This window comes from Cololabis saira, chromosome 11, assembly GCF_033807715.1.
Source record: "Cololabis saira isolate AMF1-May2022 chromosome 11, fColSai1.1, whole genome shotgun sequence".
Taxonomy (NCBI): domain Eukaryota; kingdom Metazoa; phylum Chordata; class Actinopteri; order Beloniformes; family Belonidae; genus Cololabis; species Cololabis saira.
Window position 1 is genome coordinate 10,075,403 of NC_084597.1, and position 17,230 is coordinate 10,092,632.

The window sequence follows — 17,230 nt, forward strand, 5'->3', positions numbered from 1 at the left end:
TGATTTGATCTGTGTTGACATAGTATATGCTCAATATCCTCTCTCATTGTTTTCCTACACAATGGCAGTTCAAAGGGATAACTCTCTATTCAGGCTCAGTGCACCAGTAATTGCATTTTCCTGTTTATGGGTAGCATGTTCTTCACATGTAGAAGAAACCGTCTCAGGCGCTTTTAAATTGCTATACCCTATACAATGCAAACTACAGGTGGGGGGGACACTGTAAGACAATGGTCATTTCCTAGAGCCTATTTATGAAATTAGGTCAGTGGATGAAAAGGGCTTGAACTAGGCTAATCTTTGATGTTTTAGTATGTTTTGTCTGTGTTATGCATTTATATCTGTTTACCAGCTGATTTATTTGCTTTCTCAAAGCGACAGTGGTTACAAAAAAAAACAGCCTGGACTTACACAGGGGAAGCTGCAGTCTAATAATGGTCTGTGACAAAAGCATGTGACCTTCAACACTACAAACAGTGAATGAATGAACCGTGGAAGGTGTGCACGTATGTTCCTCTTAAACAGCTCATTGTTAAAAATGTCCTCCTATTTGTCAGCTTCTGCTTCTGACCAAATAAGGAATAGCTTTGTGACGTTATGCCCTGCAAATCATTTTACCAGATCAGTATGGATCACGTGAAACGTTGCCTCTGTATAGGGTTACTTTTTGCATATTCTATTATTTTAAAAGGTGGGCAAGATAAGCTTTATGCTTCAAGCCCAGGCCTTTTCGGTCAAAATAATCACAATGTTGACCAGGGAAAAACCTGTGGATGTTTGTTATCTTGTTTGTTGATTTTTATGCTTGTGATTGACCGAAATAAATATTAACTAACTAAACTAACTTCTGAACTGTTTTGGATGTATGAAGGAAACATATTAATAACAGTTTGGTCAGAAGCAAAAATTGTTGCAAATGAAGACACATTTGTGATGCGTTCAGGCAGATATGAATAACTTTGACAGTTCTATAATTATATTTCCCAACAGGTCAGAGGTTATTACACCATCTATGATGTATTTAACTCTCCTAGTGGACTGCCTCAGAAATAACCTTTTAAATCTCTTGACACAAAACTAACAAAAAAACAGAAGTGGCCGCATGATTCACTCCGATAAGAGTGTCAGAGGTCGCAGTCTTGTGACTGAGAAGCCACAAAAATGTGTTAACTGTTGAAACTGCCTCTGAGCAGCAGTAAGTGACGTAGTAAGATACGTCTCACTATAGGGGAGGCTCCTTGTGTGCTTGTTTTGCCTCAGTGTTTAAGTGGGTGTTGCATAGCAATGTCCAAAGCATCACAAGGATGGTTCATTTTATTCTGTTTATCTGTTATTGTGTCTGGTCAATCACCAGGAACAGATTAACAACTCAACCTAAGATTAGTTTGTAGAGTAAAATCACTCAAAATAAATAAACACGTCCATTAAATTATTTGCGTTTGACAATCCGGTCGATGATTTTCTTGAAATGAGAAATATCAAATCTTTTTCAATTGTCATATTTTTCTGCAGTGTTATCTGCATCAAAGCAGGTATATCGTTTCCCCACTAGGGACAGGACATCTTATGTTAAACAATTATTTTATACCTCGTGGCATAAAGCCTTTCCACTTCACTGACCCTTGCGCAAAAAGCCAAAACTGGGGCTAAACATGTTTCGTAAGGCAATTTTATGAGGCGTTCTCCAATACATAATGTGGGTGCAGCATTACTGAGATTCATTTCTCTTTTTCATTCTTTTTAAAGCACTTAAACTTAAACCTCACTCCCAGAGGTAAGTTTAGAAGCGACAAGTGTCTCTTATCTACGGAGACCAGGGCTGCTCATTTTACAATTGTGGAGCTTCAACAGACTGAATATTGGGGCTATTTTCTTTTAGGTAGAAATGTGGAAAGAAAATAGTTTAGTGCTTAAGAGATTATTCCAGTTTATTTCAAGCTTGTGTATTTCCCATCAACATGGATACGGACACCGTATGAAGTCTATTCTCTCTTCTACTGTTGTGAAGGCAAGGCAAGTTTATTTGTATAGCACAATTCAACACAAGTTAATTCAAAGTGTTTACGTCAACATTAAAAGCGGCAAGACACAATTAAACAGTAAATAATACAATGAAATAAAATGATAAGAGGTAAAATAATGAAAAAGGGTCATGTTTTTGTAGCACGTCTCGCTGCTACGGGGTCACAGACGGGACAGCGGACACAGGGATCTGTACAAAACGTTTTTATTATCCTTCAGAGGCACACGTGCACCAGCACCTTCAGCAGATCTGCCGTTGAGTTCCGCTCTGCTTCCGTCCTCTCCCGTCTCCAGGGCCCACCCACAACTACTGAAATACACAGAGAGTGATTAGACACACCTGTGTACCATCAGCTGTTCCAGCCGCGTCACCTGTGCGCCACTCCCCCACACTCCCTCTCTCCCCTGCAGACCCTGCCCCAATCCTGCACCCTGCCACAGTTTTTAGGCCTGATTTAAAAGGAGCTGACAGTTGGAGCAGACCTCAGGTCTACAGGAAGTTTGTTCCCCCGGTGAGGAGCAGAATAACTGAACGCTGCCTCACCTTGCTTGGTTCTGGTTCTTGGGACACACAACAAACCAGATCCAGATGAACCTCAGGGGTCTGGGAGCTTCATAGGAACTAACAGATTAACCATGTATTTTGGTCCAAGACCATTCAGTGCTTTGTAGACCAGCAGTAAGATTTTAAACTCTATCCTTTGACTCACTGGAAGCCAGTGTAGCGATTTCATGACCGGTGTAGTATGGTCCAGTTTCCTGGTGTTTGTAAGGACTCTGGCGGCAGCGTTCTGAATCAGCTGCAGCTGCCTGATAGATTTCTTGTTAAGGCCTGTAAAGATGCCTTTGCAATAATCCAACATACTGAAAATGAATGCATGAATACGTTTTTCCATGTCTTGTTTAGACAGAATCCCCTTAATTCTAGCAATGTTTGTGTAATAGGCAGATTTAGTGATAAACTTGGCTGTTGAAGTTCAGATCTGAGTCAATAATTACACCAAGATTTCTGGCTTGAACAAGGAGCAACAGAGACCATGTTAACAGGGTATATTGAAGTTAAAAAAGACGAAAAAAGAGATGACCACGCTTCGTTTCATGAATCATGATTGTTTTTGAATAATTCCGAATATAAAAAAATAAAAGGCTTAGCAGACTTCTTGAATGCAGTGCTATTTTTGGGTAGTCCATGATTTTTAAAATGTGGATTAGGCGTAAAGACTGTGATGACGATGGAGAAGCCTTCAATTTTCAGCTTTAAGGTTAATTTATTTAACGTCAAGAAGAAGGATCCTACAGTTGCTCTAGAGTGAATCAATGCAACAATGCTTTTAACTCTGCCAACATTACCTAAAATTATGTAACTCAATTCATCATATAGCAACACAACCTTTGCCTTAGGTAAGTTATATAGCTTGTGCCACAATTAAACATTAATCGCCACCAGTGTTGCGAGTTCACCTCGGACAACGGTCTGTAGTAGATCTAAAGTTATGTAGTGCTATAATGTAAAATATATGTTTATGTCACAATAGGTAGGTTATTTTCAATCCCCAATAGACCACAGAGGCAGGTGGAAAGTTACGACACTTTATTGCAACAATAGTAAAATAAACAAGTCGTATATTTTGGCTCACTGGAATAAAATAAGTCTGGGGCTTAAGGTCTGCAACCAATAATATTGGTAAGTTAACAACGGGAGGAGGGAACTCCAATTAAGTGATTGTGCACTTTATGTGTCTGTTCTTTGTCGTCTATTCTCTATTATCTATTTTTTATTACTATTTTATTGATCATTTTAGTATGTTAGTGATTTTATTGTTTCTACACTGTGTACTGTGTTTTTCTTTTGGTATTGTTTTATTGTCTTGTATGCTGTACAGCACTTTGGTCGACCTCTGTCGTTTTTAAATGTGCTTTATAAATAAAATTGACATTGACATTGACATTAAATAGTTTGGCCACCTAAATTAGACAGAGGTCGAGACCTAGATATACCACTGCACTGCAAGAAAGTAACGTCCAAACCAAATAGGGATCACAACAAGGATTAAGGCATCAACCAATGTAACTTAAATAATAAGCTCACAAAACACACACATGCAACACCTTTGTAAGCAGGTCTCGAAGAACGTCTATGGTGGCTCCAAACCCCTTCAACCCCCTCCCCACAATCAAATTACTTATCCCCCAGATAACAATGACTACGTTTGCATGCAGTCAAAATTCGGGTTATTGCTAATATTCCGTTACTGAAACATTTGGAATATTCCGTTTCCATGCGTGAGCAAACAGGGTTATCCCTGTATACATGGTGATTAATCATTCGGGATATCCCGATCAAACCAGGGACGCGCGGACGTGATGACGCATTAGCGTCATTTCCGCTTCTTCTTCCTGTATCCAAATTCAAAACAAATCCTGCTTCGCGCAACTTTTCGCTCACCTTCTTGTAAATCTCGCTATCCCCGTACTTTCTACCATCTACAAATGACAAAATGTTCATATCCTTCATTACATTTATGAAGTGATTAGTCTCCTCCTCACTCCAAAAGTGTGGCGTGTGTCATTACCAGATGTGAGTCGCTACCCGGTTTGAGTCACACATGCGCAGTCGCGTCCAACAACAGGGAATGTTATGCTATAAAAGGGTATTGATGCAAAAAATATTTATATTTTTAGAAAAAAATATTTATATTATTTTTAGCAAGCATAGCTAAGCATGATAGCCAAATTACCTTTCAAGATGTAATTACTCATAGAACGAGTAATCTTCGATTTGTCAGCTTTTCCCAAACTGGGATGAAACTTTCCGGATTCCATGTAGGCATGGAGCTGATGGAAAAAATTTAAGTCGCTCATTTTAATCAATAATCGGGTAATGACAACACTCTCTACTTCTCCACTGACTGACTGATTTCCTGCTGAAATGCACATGTTGGACGCGACTGTGCATGTGTGACTCAAATCGGGTAGCGACTCACATCGGGTAATGACAGCATGGTCTTGCGTTTCTCCGTGTTTATAAGAACTTCCTGGACTCAAAAGACCAGGATTCGCGAACAGAGCATGCGCAGAAAACAAATTCCTGTTCCGTTTGATCGGCATATTCCGTTTGGCGTTTACATGACCGAATATTCGGGTTTTAAAAGGAGTAACCCAGGGGTCATATTCAGGTTTTTAAAAAGCGGAATATGAGCTAAGTCGGGTTATTCAAAGGGGTTATTGGTGTTTACATGGCCGTGCAAATTCGGGTTATTGCCAATATTCGGATTTTAAAAGGGTTATTGAGTGCATGTAAACGCAGTCAATGATGACAGTCAGTGGCCCCTAAAAATAAGGATTTGAATTAAAATGCTCATCAGGTAATATAGTAAAAAAAGACAAATAAAACTCAGTAATAAAAGTCAGTGATAAAAGCCAGTGACTATCCGATAAGGCAACAGTCTCACTCGGGTCTTTACTGGCCCGCCCAGGGCCTACAGTATCTGCCTCAAAGGCTGCGTGCGCTGGGGGAGTGTCATTACCCGATTTGAGTCACACATGCGCAGTTGCTTGGACAAACTACAGTTACGTCGCCAGACTTGATAGACAAGATCTAAACACACACTTATTTTGATATACACTACTCACAATAAGTTAGGGATATTATTATTTACATGATTGCTTTTCGTATTTGGTCTGAATTTTAATGAAATAAGTAAAAGTACCCTTTGATATTACTAATGATGAATGAGAAGAAACACCATTTTCATTAGTTTAATATTACCCCAAAAATTTAGACAATAAAAATAATATATAGAGATAGAGAGAGATGCATAGATATGTTCATATTTTTTCAGTTGGGAATGATAAACTAACACATTTTTAACATTACATTACAATCATTTTACATTCATAATGCGACTGCGCATGTGTGACTCAAATCGGGTAATGACAGGGAGCTCTGGCGTCCCGCACCAGGAAAGCAGCCATGGGATCAGTCCGGCAGGTGAGGGTGCGGGATCTGGCCGACCTTCGCGGTCAAGAAAGGAGCAGCGTCGGCAAATCAAACCAGGCTGGAAGGCAGGAAAAGAGTACGATCAGTGGACTGAATCATGTGGAATTCAAATCACTCATTCATAGGCTCTAGGGTAGACCGTCCCTCTATGTGGGGGAATAGAGAGCGGTGTTCCCAAACAGATGAGGTGGCCAAGCGGGGGTTCTCTCAGGGCATGTTTTCAATAAAAAACAGTTCAAATTATAGTTCAGTCGCTGTCAGCCACGACACTTCCATCTCCCTCCACGGCATATTTAAGCCCTATTTGAATGCTCCTTGATGAAACGTGGCCCTTTTGTGTAAAAATTAGTCTAAAACAGCTTTGGACAAGGCTGTAAAAGGCCTGTAGATTGTCCGTGTTAGCAATGGTAACTAAGGTCAGGTGGGACTTACCCCTACCATGTGCAGTTGCTTAACAAATTTTCACAGTAAATATTGAGTGACAATAAAGGATTACATTCAATACATCCTGTGGGGGCCCCCCAATTTCTTTTGATAAATAGTCTAATCAATATATTTATGACATATTTATGACCATAAGCTGTTTTTTGTGTGTTTTTTACTCACAGGTGAAATTAAGAGGAAACTTTAAAAGTACCACGTGATGCAATTTTTTTTTTCCGAGGTTTAAATTTACCCTTTAGTCTTTCTTACTTCTCACTCAGTTGTGTAAATGGTTGCTAAAGGAAACGTAATCAAAAGCCACAACAGGAAGTGGTGTCTCTGCAGTTTCAATTGATGCAGCTGTCATTTGAAACTCCTCTCCGTATTTGAACAATACATTTTAGATCCAAATACAACAAAACCTTGAATAACAAAGTTGTATGTTGCGCTATGAACTGAGAAATAACTCAAAGTTTGAATGAGAGTGTCCTATTGTGCCACCTCAGTGTCGCTCAGTGAAGTTTACTCAGTACTGGAGTTGAGGGGGGATGAGGGGGGATGGCATCCCCCCTGAAATAAAAACGGTCAAAATCATCCCCCCTGTAAAACTGCCATCCCCCCTTTCCATCCCTTATGTCATTTCATCAATGAATGTGGTTTTACTGCTATTTCAACATTTAGAGTAATCACCAGAAAAATAACTTATTTGACAATTTTCATGTGTTTCAAGTAAATTTTCACTTGGAATCAGTAGAAAAATCTGCCAGTGGGACAAGATTTATCTTCTCATTACAAGCAATAAAAATATTGTTCCACTGGCAGATTTTTCTACTTATTTCAAGTGAAAATCTACTTGAAACATGTGAAAATTGTTGTTTTTTCCAGTGATGAGTCTTGTTTTAAGTGTAATAAGATTTTTTTTTACTAAAATGAGACATTTTAACTAGAAACTAAATTTGACTTATCCTGTGAAGGACAGAGGCATATTGATAAGTTCAGAAAACTGCTGCTATGTCATTCCTGCAATATTTCTGCAGGTGTTTTGGTCAGTGCTATTATTTGTAATATATTATATTATTTGTATTCAGCACAAATTATCTGTCCCCATATGATAAAATCCACCACCCCCCCTGACTTTTTTTTACAACTCGAGTACTGAGTTTACTTTCCCATGTTATTACTAGAAGTTGAGTGCTATTAGGTTTGAGGTTATTATTGGTCGCAGAGAGGGGAGAGGTGCGTTCGTGTACACACACACACACCCGGCGAATCCTCGTCCTACTCAGGACACGCGGACAGAACCAATCAGAGCTCTCCTCGTGTGGAGGTGGGAGAGGCATTACACCCCCCCTACAAATACTCCGTGGTACATTTCTCATTGTCATGCGCTTTTCGGGGTCACACCTTCAGACTATCAGACAGGGACTAGCGAACAATCGTTTCATTTTTCTATTTACAAGTCACACGTCTCAGCGGCTCAGAGTCACTAAGAAAAATACAGAAGGACCTTAAACGCATCTCACCGTTACTTGGTTGGAACGTGGGATAAAGTCGAAAAACTCTGCAGAAAGTTTTATTATTAATATTATTATTATTATTACTATTATTTTTATTATTATTTTTACTTTTTAGGGAAAAAAAACAACAATATACCAGAGGGGAATCGAAGTCGGGGCACCTGTCTCACAGCTGAGCGTCCAAGAGTCTCATCCGCGGATAAACACCTGCAAACATGACAAGGAGGCCCTACGCAATTTACGCGGTCGGTGTGGTCTGCGCCTCCCTGCTCGTCGTTGGCATCAGCTTGTTTGTGGGTCAAGTTTTTCACACTTTAATGGACAACCGCCTGAAGAAGGTAAACTTCAGTCTTCAAAAACTTTGTTGAACATGTATTTTGAGGGGGAGGCTTGGCGGATGTGGCCCGTGCTGCTCTCCTCTTGAATGAATTGCTGTGCAGAAGATGCGTCTATTCAGAAACGTGGGAAACACTACAATGACCGGATTGTGTGAACCTCGGTCATTTACAGATCCTCTACTGTTTGCAGGCTGTTTATGATGACTGCATTGATGTCATATCTTTAGAGCAGTGCAGTAGCAGTCATAACATTCAGCTTATCCACGTCGGGAAAGTTGGATTTTAACTATACATTTTTCATCTTAAACTTATCACTTATTGATTACATAATTAGGAAATGAAAAAAGGGTAGAAAATTATCACAAAATTACAAAGCTTATTACACATTACGTTATTTTCTCAATGTAAATTGTATAAGAAAATGAAACAATCATCTTTTGTCAATAGAATCTAACCTATGGAGCAGCAAATCATTTCAGCTCTACTTGGCACATTGTGGAAGTGCAGTGACATTTAAAACAAAATTCATGACTCAAAAATGCGTAGTGATGCAAAACTTAAATAACACATCTCAGCAGAAGAATCTGTGTACCATCGAGCAACACAGTGGCTAATTGTGTCTTGTGTTGAAGATACACTTGATGAGTTGCGTGTGTTTCCTCCATAAAGTTTTAGTGATAAGTGGACGTGTAATTGATGGGCTAATGTGATTTCAGTAGCCACTACAATGCAATCAGCACTTTCTCTTCCCTAGAGTGACACATTTAAGTCACAGTCCCTGTTTATTTGGCGTGCACTAAAAGTAGCAAGCAGGAAGCCCTTTTCATCACATTATAGTTTTAAAGGAAGTCTTAATTTGCAATTGGTTCTTGACATTATTTAGGCTGCCAAGAAGGGCTGGGTTGGGCTGTGGTTTTATTTGTACTGGCTGTTATATTTTACACATATTAAAGTTAAACTGTGGATTTTCTATTAATGTCTAATTGAGAATCATGAGTTTTGACTTAATAACAATAGGTGGCCACGCAGATTTTTAAAACTTTGCCTAACAGCAATTGCTCACCACAGTTCATGGTTTGTAAGAAATAAGCTGTCTTCAGCGTAATTCATTTTAAATTTTATTTGAGAATGTAGAAAACATTCACACACATTCAACACAAACAATATTAAAAGGTAGGGTGAGCCGTTCTTCATGATTTGTAAAACTTTTTGCTGAACAGATCATAACAAATGTTCAGCCAATCACAGCCAGGCAGTGGGTTTGTGCCTGTGCACATGCAGTCGGGGAGAGGCTTGCTAGAGCAGGATGGGGCTTGTTTTCTTTTCTTGGAGAGCACTGAAGGAGGATATTTTGATGATGTTTTGTTCAAGTATCAACAGAGAATATGTAATCCACAAATCGCTTACCTTGTTGTCTGTAACAACAATAAGGCAGTGGTTGTCAACCTTTTTGAGTCGCGACCCCCGATTTATCATGCATTGCTCTCCGAGACCCCTCCCCACACACACACACACACACACACACACACACACACACACACACACACACACACACACACACACACACACACACACACACACTCGCACACTACGCATGATGGATAAAGCACGTCAGCGATGCTGAAACAACGCCTGATCTAAACGCCTTATACATGGCATTTACATAATCAGACAAGCACTTATGATATGAACTCGCTTCAGCTATCAGTTTCTTTATCATTTTATTCTGAAAAACTTTGGGATTTTTTGACAGACATGAAGCAGCATCAAGAAGCTAACTTTCCGACCGACAGTGGTCACAACATCCCATCATTCTGCGGTTAAAATCTACCTGAACAAATAACGAAAACTTAATTTTCTTTTTAATGAAATAAAACGATAACAGTGCATGCTAAACTTTAACACCCCCCCCATGTTTAATTTTAAATACCTATGTTTCTGAGAGCTTAAACATAAAAAAATTATAAAAGCGATTGGTTTATTAATCAAGCTGCTGTGTTTTGACGTAGTGTAGTCTAGTTACAGCCGACAGTAACTGGTTTTTAGTAATAAAATGCCTGTTTTTGACCAACCGCTTGGCGTCCTCCTAACGTACATACATTTTGTGCATTTATATTTTCCAAAATGATTAGGCGACCCCCAGAAATCATCTGGCCACCCCAATTGAGGTCGGGACCCCAAGGTTGAGAATGGCAGCAATAAGGCAAAATGCATTGGACATTATTCATTTATTCTACCAAAAAGTAAATCTAGTACAACCATCTAGTATTTCTTATGCCATTTAGCGAGGAGAGCGATACTAAGCGATCAGCAGACAATGAGTTTGAAGACAAATTGAGTAACTTTCACTTTCCTGAGGACAATGTCTGTATTATTTCATGAAAAGCTTCAGTTCTGTCTCAAGCAAAGCACCCCCAAAAAATGATGCTGCCCCCCTCTAAATCATGGTTGGGATGGTATTATGAGGCTTGTACTTCCCCCTTTTTCCTCCAAACAAAGCAAATGTCCCTATGACCAAAGAGTTCAAATTTAGCCTCAATAGACGTTAAGTAGGGCTGGGCGATTTTGGACAAAAATAAAATCCAGATTTTTTTCTCTGAAAACCCGATTTTCGATTTCGATTTTGATTTTTTTGGTAAAACTACAAAAGACAATGGAATAAATTGTTTAAAATATTTTATTTTTATTTTTAAAGAAAAATAGCAAACAAATTTCCCTATTGGGAATGAAGTGCAATTGAAAGATACTGTAAATCCTCCTTGAGTTTAGTAAAGTGACAACATTTACAATTTTCTTGACCAAACAAAGATGACTAGACGAGCTCTGTCTGTAATGCACCCAGCTGCAAAAAAGGAAAATCGATTTTCCGATTTTCCTTTTTTAACATCGATTTTGATTAATAAATCCGATTTAGATTTAAAATCGATTAATCGCACAGCCCTAACGTTAAGACATATTTCTCTAAGGACCAGGACACACCAACCCGACACCAATTGGAGCGTACGTTGAGGTGTAATACGTCCCCATAACTGCTAGCGGCACTAATCTGTGTAGTGTCTGTCAGATTCAGATTCAGATTCAGAAAAACTTTATTTATCCCCGAGGGGCAATTGCAAGAACAACTGTGATCACTGTTTATCTAGTATGTTAACCATCGTCATTGATCACTGATTCGCTAGTCAATTCACTACAATGCTCCTTCTTCTCTGAGTCGCAGAGGCCATCTCCTTCCTGAGTTGTAAGATCATAGTGTGGTCCCCATCCTGTTTATGCTTAAATATTATTGTTTAAGCGGATGAGCATGGGACCTTCGGGCATCTGGAAGTTGTATCCATGAACCAGACCTGTGAAGTTTGGTTGCTCACATAATGTCATGTGATGACCATTGTGTGTTTGAATGTCTTAAATTGGATCCACAGGTGTCTCTCCAATACTTTAATGATGTCATGGTCATGATGTCAGTTAGTGTAATGGAGTGAATAGTTGGTTACATTAGCCTATGAGAATCCTCCAATGCTTTAGTTGTTAATTTGTGAGAAGGTAGTGATTTGATTGGTTCTTTATGGTTAGAGATGAGAATTGAGTTATATATATATATATATATATATATATATATATATATTTATATATATATAGTGAAGTGTATGCATGTGTATATTATGTTTATGTATATGTTTATATATACGTGAAGTAGGGGTGGGCAAAAATATCAATATGGCAATATATCGCGATACTTTTCCAGCCGATTCAATATCGATATTCAAAATTTGAATATCGATTTTTTTTTTTTTTTTTTTTTTTTTTTTTATCCCCGATTTTTTTCCCATTATATCACCCAGTGCTCCTACCTAAGTGACAGTCCTGGGCATTGCCACTCTCTACCAACCCTGGGCGGGCCCTGCACTGAGCTCAGGTTTTATTTCACGTTTTATTTCATTTTATAATTAATTTTTTATATAACACAATTGCCTGTCCTTAAAAAATTAAAAATAATGGACAGAGGTTTATTTATTTATGGATTTATATCTATACTGACTGATCACTGTGCCTGTCCTTGGTTTTAGTACCCATCTTTCTTCTGTTTATTATCATTTGCCACATAATTTAAGCAACCTCATACTAAATTTAATGTTAATTTCATATGATGTAAATAATATGAAAAACATATACAAATATGTTGTAACTTTAGCTTGTATAGTTATAATAAAACATTGTTTTGACTCAGTTTGTCCCATGAATTGTCACTATAATCTGATGAACGTGCAACTCGGATTTTAAGATCCATCACTATCATCTGATGTGCATATATACAAATTGGATTTTAAGATGTGTAATGCATTTTTAAATTTTTCGGTGAACTATGTAGAATATAATAATCGGGATATCGCATAATCGGGATATCGCAATGTGTATCGTATCGTGGCTCAAGTATCGTGATGCGTATCGTATCGTGAGGTCCTTCCCAATACCCACCCCTAACGTGAAGTAATCTATATGTATTTGCATGTTTATATAATATACATATCCATATTATATTCCTATTTATATTATGTATATGTCATTATATGTCATTTATATATGTCAACACTACCCCCACTTTCTTTCCTACATTTTCACGTTCCACCTTCGGTTATCTTTGTCTTCTTTGGCAGAGCTTTTAAAATTCTTTTTAATTTTTTCCTTTCTCTCGAAGGACCAATAAAATATGGTAGACTGTCAAGCGGGCTGGTGAAGGAACACACTCACGCACACCCATGCACAAACACACAAAAAAAGACCTCTACTACAAGATTAAAATGCATATAAAAATTCTGATAGATTATATAGATGATAGTCTATCAAGGAGAATGCTGTGTGAGATGGTGTCGAATGCTGCGGTCAGATCCAGTAGTGTGAGTATGGAAAGACACTGTCTTTGTGCCGAGGTGTAGGACGGAAACTGGACTGGGATTGTTCATAGAGGTTAGATTTTTTTTGTGAAGAATTTCGGAAGGAAAGGGTAGATTACTGATGGGACGAAGGTTATTAAAATTATTGGAAACTGCCAGGTTTCCTTCAACGTGGGAGTCGGCAGCTGATTTATGGAAGGATGGAACAATAGCGGGCATAAGGAAGGAATGGATCGTTGCTGTCATTAGGGCAATAAGGAAAGGGAGAATATTCTGATTTCAAGATAAGCTTTGTAATGTCATTACCTGTTGGGAGTGAGAAGGCTGAAAGTGAGGAAGAGAAGGGAACAGAGAAAACTGTGAGGAATTAGGGGTTGTATTGGCCACCTATTAGGGCTGGGCGATATATCGAGATTTTAATATATATCGATACATTTTCAAACGCGATATGGTACGAGACAATATCGTTTATATCGATTAAAAAAAAAAAAAAAATTTTGATTTTGATATAGCTTTTTTTGTGACAAATTGACTTGAATGTTTTATTTGAGATTTGCACAAATGTTTTGTTATTTGCACAACTGTCAACCTCAGTGGAAAAGTCTGCCTGTTACTGTCTACATTGTATTAATTGTACAGTGTATTTTAATTTAATTGTTATGCAGGAAAGGGATATTTGTTTTATTTTATTCAAGAAGCATTTTTATTCTATATATGCAGGCAGTTTATTTTTATTTCATTTGTTTTATACATTTTGATATTGTGCAGATCTCTGTTAATAAAGGTACCTGTGTGACATTTGGCTAGACATTGTATTAAAACTGACTGTTTTTTTAAGGGTTTGCCTCAGAAAAAAATGAAACTAACAGAGATGCTAACAGAGATGCTATGCTATAATGCTTTGGGGGAAACCCCAATTATGGCACAGAAAAAATATCGAGATATATATCAAGTATCGCCATTCAGCTAGAAAATATCAAGATATGACTTTTGGTCCATATCGCCCAGCCCTAATATTTATATATATATAGTATGTATGCATGTGTATATTATGTTTATGTATATGTTTATATATACGTGAAGTAATCTATATATATTTACACGTTTATATAATATACATATCCATATTATATTCCTATTTATATTATGTATATGTCATTATATGTCATTTATATATATCAACACTACCCCCACTTTCTTTCCTACCTTTTCCCGTTCCACCGTCGGTTATCTTTGTCTTCTTTGGCAGAGCTTTTTAAATTCTTTTTCATTTTTTCCTTTCTCTCGAAGGACCAATAAAATATGGTAGACTGTCAAGCGGGCTGGTGAAGGATCACACTCACGCACACCCATGCACAAACACACAAAAAAAGACCTCTACTACAAGATTAAAATGCATATAAAAATTCTGATGGATGATATAGATGATAGTCTATCAAGGAGAGTGCTGTGTGAGATGGTGTTGAACGCTGCGGTCAGATCCAGTGGTGTGAGTATGGAAAGACGCTGTCTTTGTGCCGAGGTGAGGACGGAAACTGGACTGGGATTGTTCATAGAGGTTAGATTTTTTTTGTGAAGAATTTCGGAAGGAAAGGGTAGATTACTGATGGGACGAAGGTTATTAAAATTATTGGAAACTGCCAGGTTTCCTTCAACGTGGGAGTCGGCAGCTGATTTATGGAAGGATGGAACAATAGCGGGCATAAGGAAGGAATGGATCGTTGCTGTCATTAGGGCAATAAGGAAAGGGAGAATATTCTGATTTCAAGATAAGCTTTGTAATGTCATTACCTGTTGGGAGTGAGAAGGCTGAAAGTGAAGAAGAGAAGGGAACAGAGAAAACTGTGAGGAATTAGGGGTTGTATTGGCCACCTATTGATGGATACTATCCATTCTAGAAGTGAAGGAAAACATTAAATGATTGCAACATGAGGCTGAATTAGGGCTGGGCGATATGGACCAAAAGTCATATCTCGATATTTTCTAGCTAAATGGCGATACTCCATATATATATCTCGATATTTTTTCTGTGCCTTAATTGGGGTTTCCCCCAAAGCATTATAGCATAGCATATCTGTTAGCTTCATTTTTTTCTGAGGCAAACCCTTAAAAAAACAGTCAGTTTTAATACAAAGCCTCGTGCCAAATGTCACACAGGTACCTTTATTAACAGAGGTCTGCACAATATCAAAATGTATAAAACAAATGAAATAAAAATAAACTGCCTGCATATATAGAATAAAAATGCTTCTTGAATAAAATAAAACAAATATCCCTTTCCTGCATAACAATTAAATTAAAATACACTGTGCAATTAATACAATGTAGACAGTAACAGGCAGACTTTTCCACTGAGGTTGACAGTTGTGCAAATAACAAAACATTTTTGCAAATCTCAAATAAAACATTCAAGTCAATTTGTCACAAAATAAGCTATATCAAAATCATTAAAAAAAAAATGTAAAAAAAAAAAAAGTATTTATTTTTTTTTAAATCGATATAAACGATATTGTCTCGTACCATATCGTGTTTGAAAATATATCGATATATATTAAAATCTCGATATATCGACCAGCCCTAGGCTGAATGCAGATGTAGTGAGTTATGAGGCCGAAGTAATCTGTTAACTCTGACAAACAGGACGCTGGGGTTTCCATCGTCAGCGCTATTGAGTCCAGATTAATAAGAAGTAAACATAGTGCTGAATAAGTGCAGTTGAGAGAGTCGGTAGGTGTGGGTTAGAAAGTTATAAAAAATAAAGTGCTTGAGGAGAGGGTTTTTTCAGAGGTTCTTGAAAATAACACGTGCGATTGTCTTTTATGTTCAGAGATGACTTTGATTTATACATTTTCAGTGGTGCTTTCCCTGAAAGTTCATGTTACTGTGGTAACAGTACTGACATGAAAATACTGGCACATCTGTCTCTATATTTTTGAACAGCCTCGCTTTCCATAAGATGTATCACATTGCTTTTTCTAAGAGGCTTAGTATTGACTCCAGAGGTTAAGGAAACCATTCACAAGACTTTCAATTGTTTAGTCATAATGTGGCAAATAATAATGTCTTTATTTGTATAGAAGTTTATGACCATATTCTTTATAAGCAAGCAGCCAGAAGCTGTTAATAAGATTGTCCTGGCAGGATTTTTGTTGTGATCCCAGAGCTCTCTCAGGATCATTTAGTGCAATCACACTATTTCGAGTCTTTACTTAGAGCAAATAATTTCCCCCCAGATGGAGAAACATCAAAGTTAAGCCAACAGAGAAAAAACAAGGAATTTAAAAGATTGTTATCCCTTGTTAAACAATCATATTTGCAAGTCATTACCTCGACGACAAGGGTGTTTGGCATGGATTTAACCTCTTTATTTAGTGCTTGTTGTAGGTTAACCACAAAGTGTTCAACACGGCAAGCAGAATATGAAATTGTGAAGAAATTATGGGGAGTTTTCAGTTGTGTAGGGGCGGGAAAAGTACTGTGGTCAGCTTAATATAGTGATAAGGATATAGATGTTGGCCTTTCCCAGTTAAATCTGCTGTATGCAACAAAATAGTAGTGAATAAACCAAAAATGTTAAGTCGATGAGCTGTAAATGTAGTGGCTTCAGGGACCCTGCACTCAAATAAAATCCTTTTTATTGTAGATACTAAAGGTTTTGTAAATCATACACTAATTTAAACCTCTAAAAGTTATTTTTTTGTGAACTTGTCTACGCAGACAGGCTTGTATTTCTTTTTTATTTTATTTTAAAAAGTTCAACTTGTCAAGTAGTTATTTCAGTAGATAGAGAAGTCAGATGCAGTAAAATATAAAAATATATGTGGGCGTGACGCGCTGGCTTAGATGTCACATTCCTATAAGCAGCTATTTGTCTCCCAGCCTGACAGTAATATATATGTCAGCTGTATCAGGTTACAGCTACACACCAGTTGTCCCACTATGAAGGATCTCTTAGTTATTCTTGTAAACTAGGCAATAGACTCTCCTTGTATGCTAAGCCTCTTTCATACACCTCAGTTTATTGGGAAACGGGATTGGCAA

At 37.7% G+C, this 17,230-nt stretch overlaps 1 protein-coding gene across 3 annotated transcripts in view; it reads left to right on the forward strand.

Moving 5' to 3' along the window:
* The window catches only part of LOC133454937 (lysosome membrane protein 2-like), a 56,646-nt gene that overhangs the window by 9,314 nt on the left and 30,102 nt on the right, over nt 1-17,230 (forward strand). The window contains exon 1 of one of the 3 annotated variants that reach the window (XM_061733678.1): nt 7,819-8,300. The exons of 1 other annotated variant lie outside the window; for it this stretch is intronic. In XM_061733678.1, coding sequence (XP_061589662.1) covers nt 8,178-8,300 — 123 coding nt within the window. In that variant the 5' untranslated portion in view covers nt 7,819-8,177. Of the gene's footprint in view, nt 1-7,818; nt 8,301-17,230 lie in introns of those variants that run through there. One more of the 3 variants, XM_061733679.1, reaches the window with a different exon arrangement.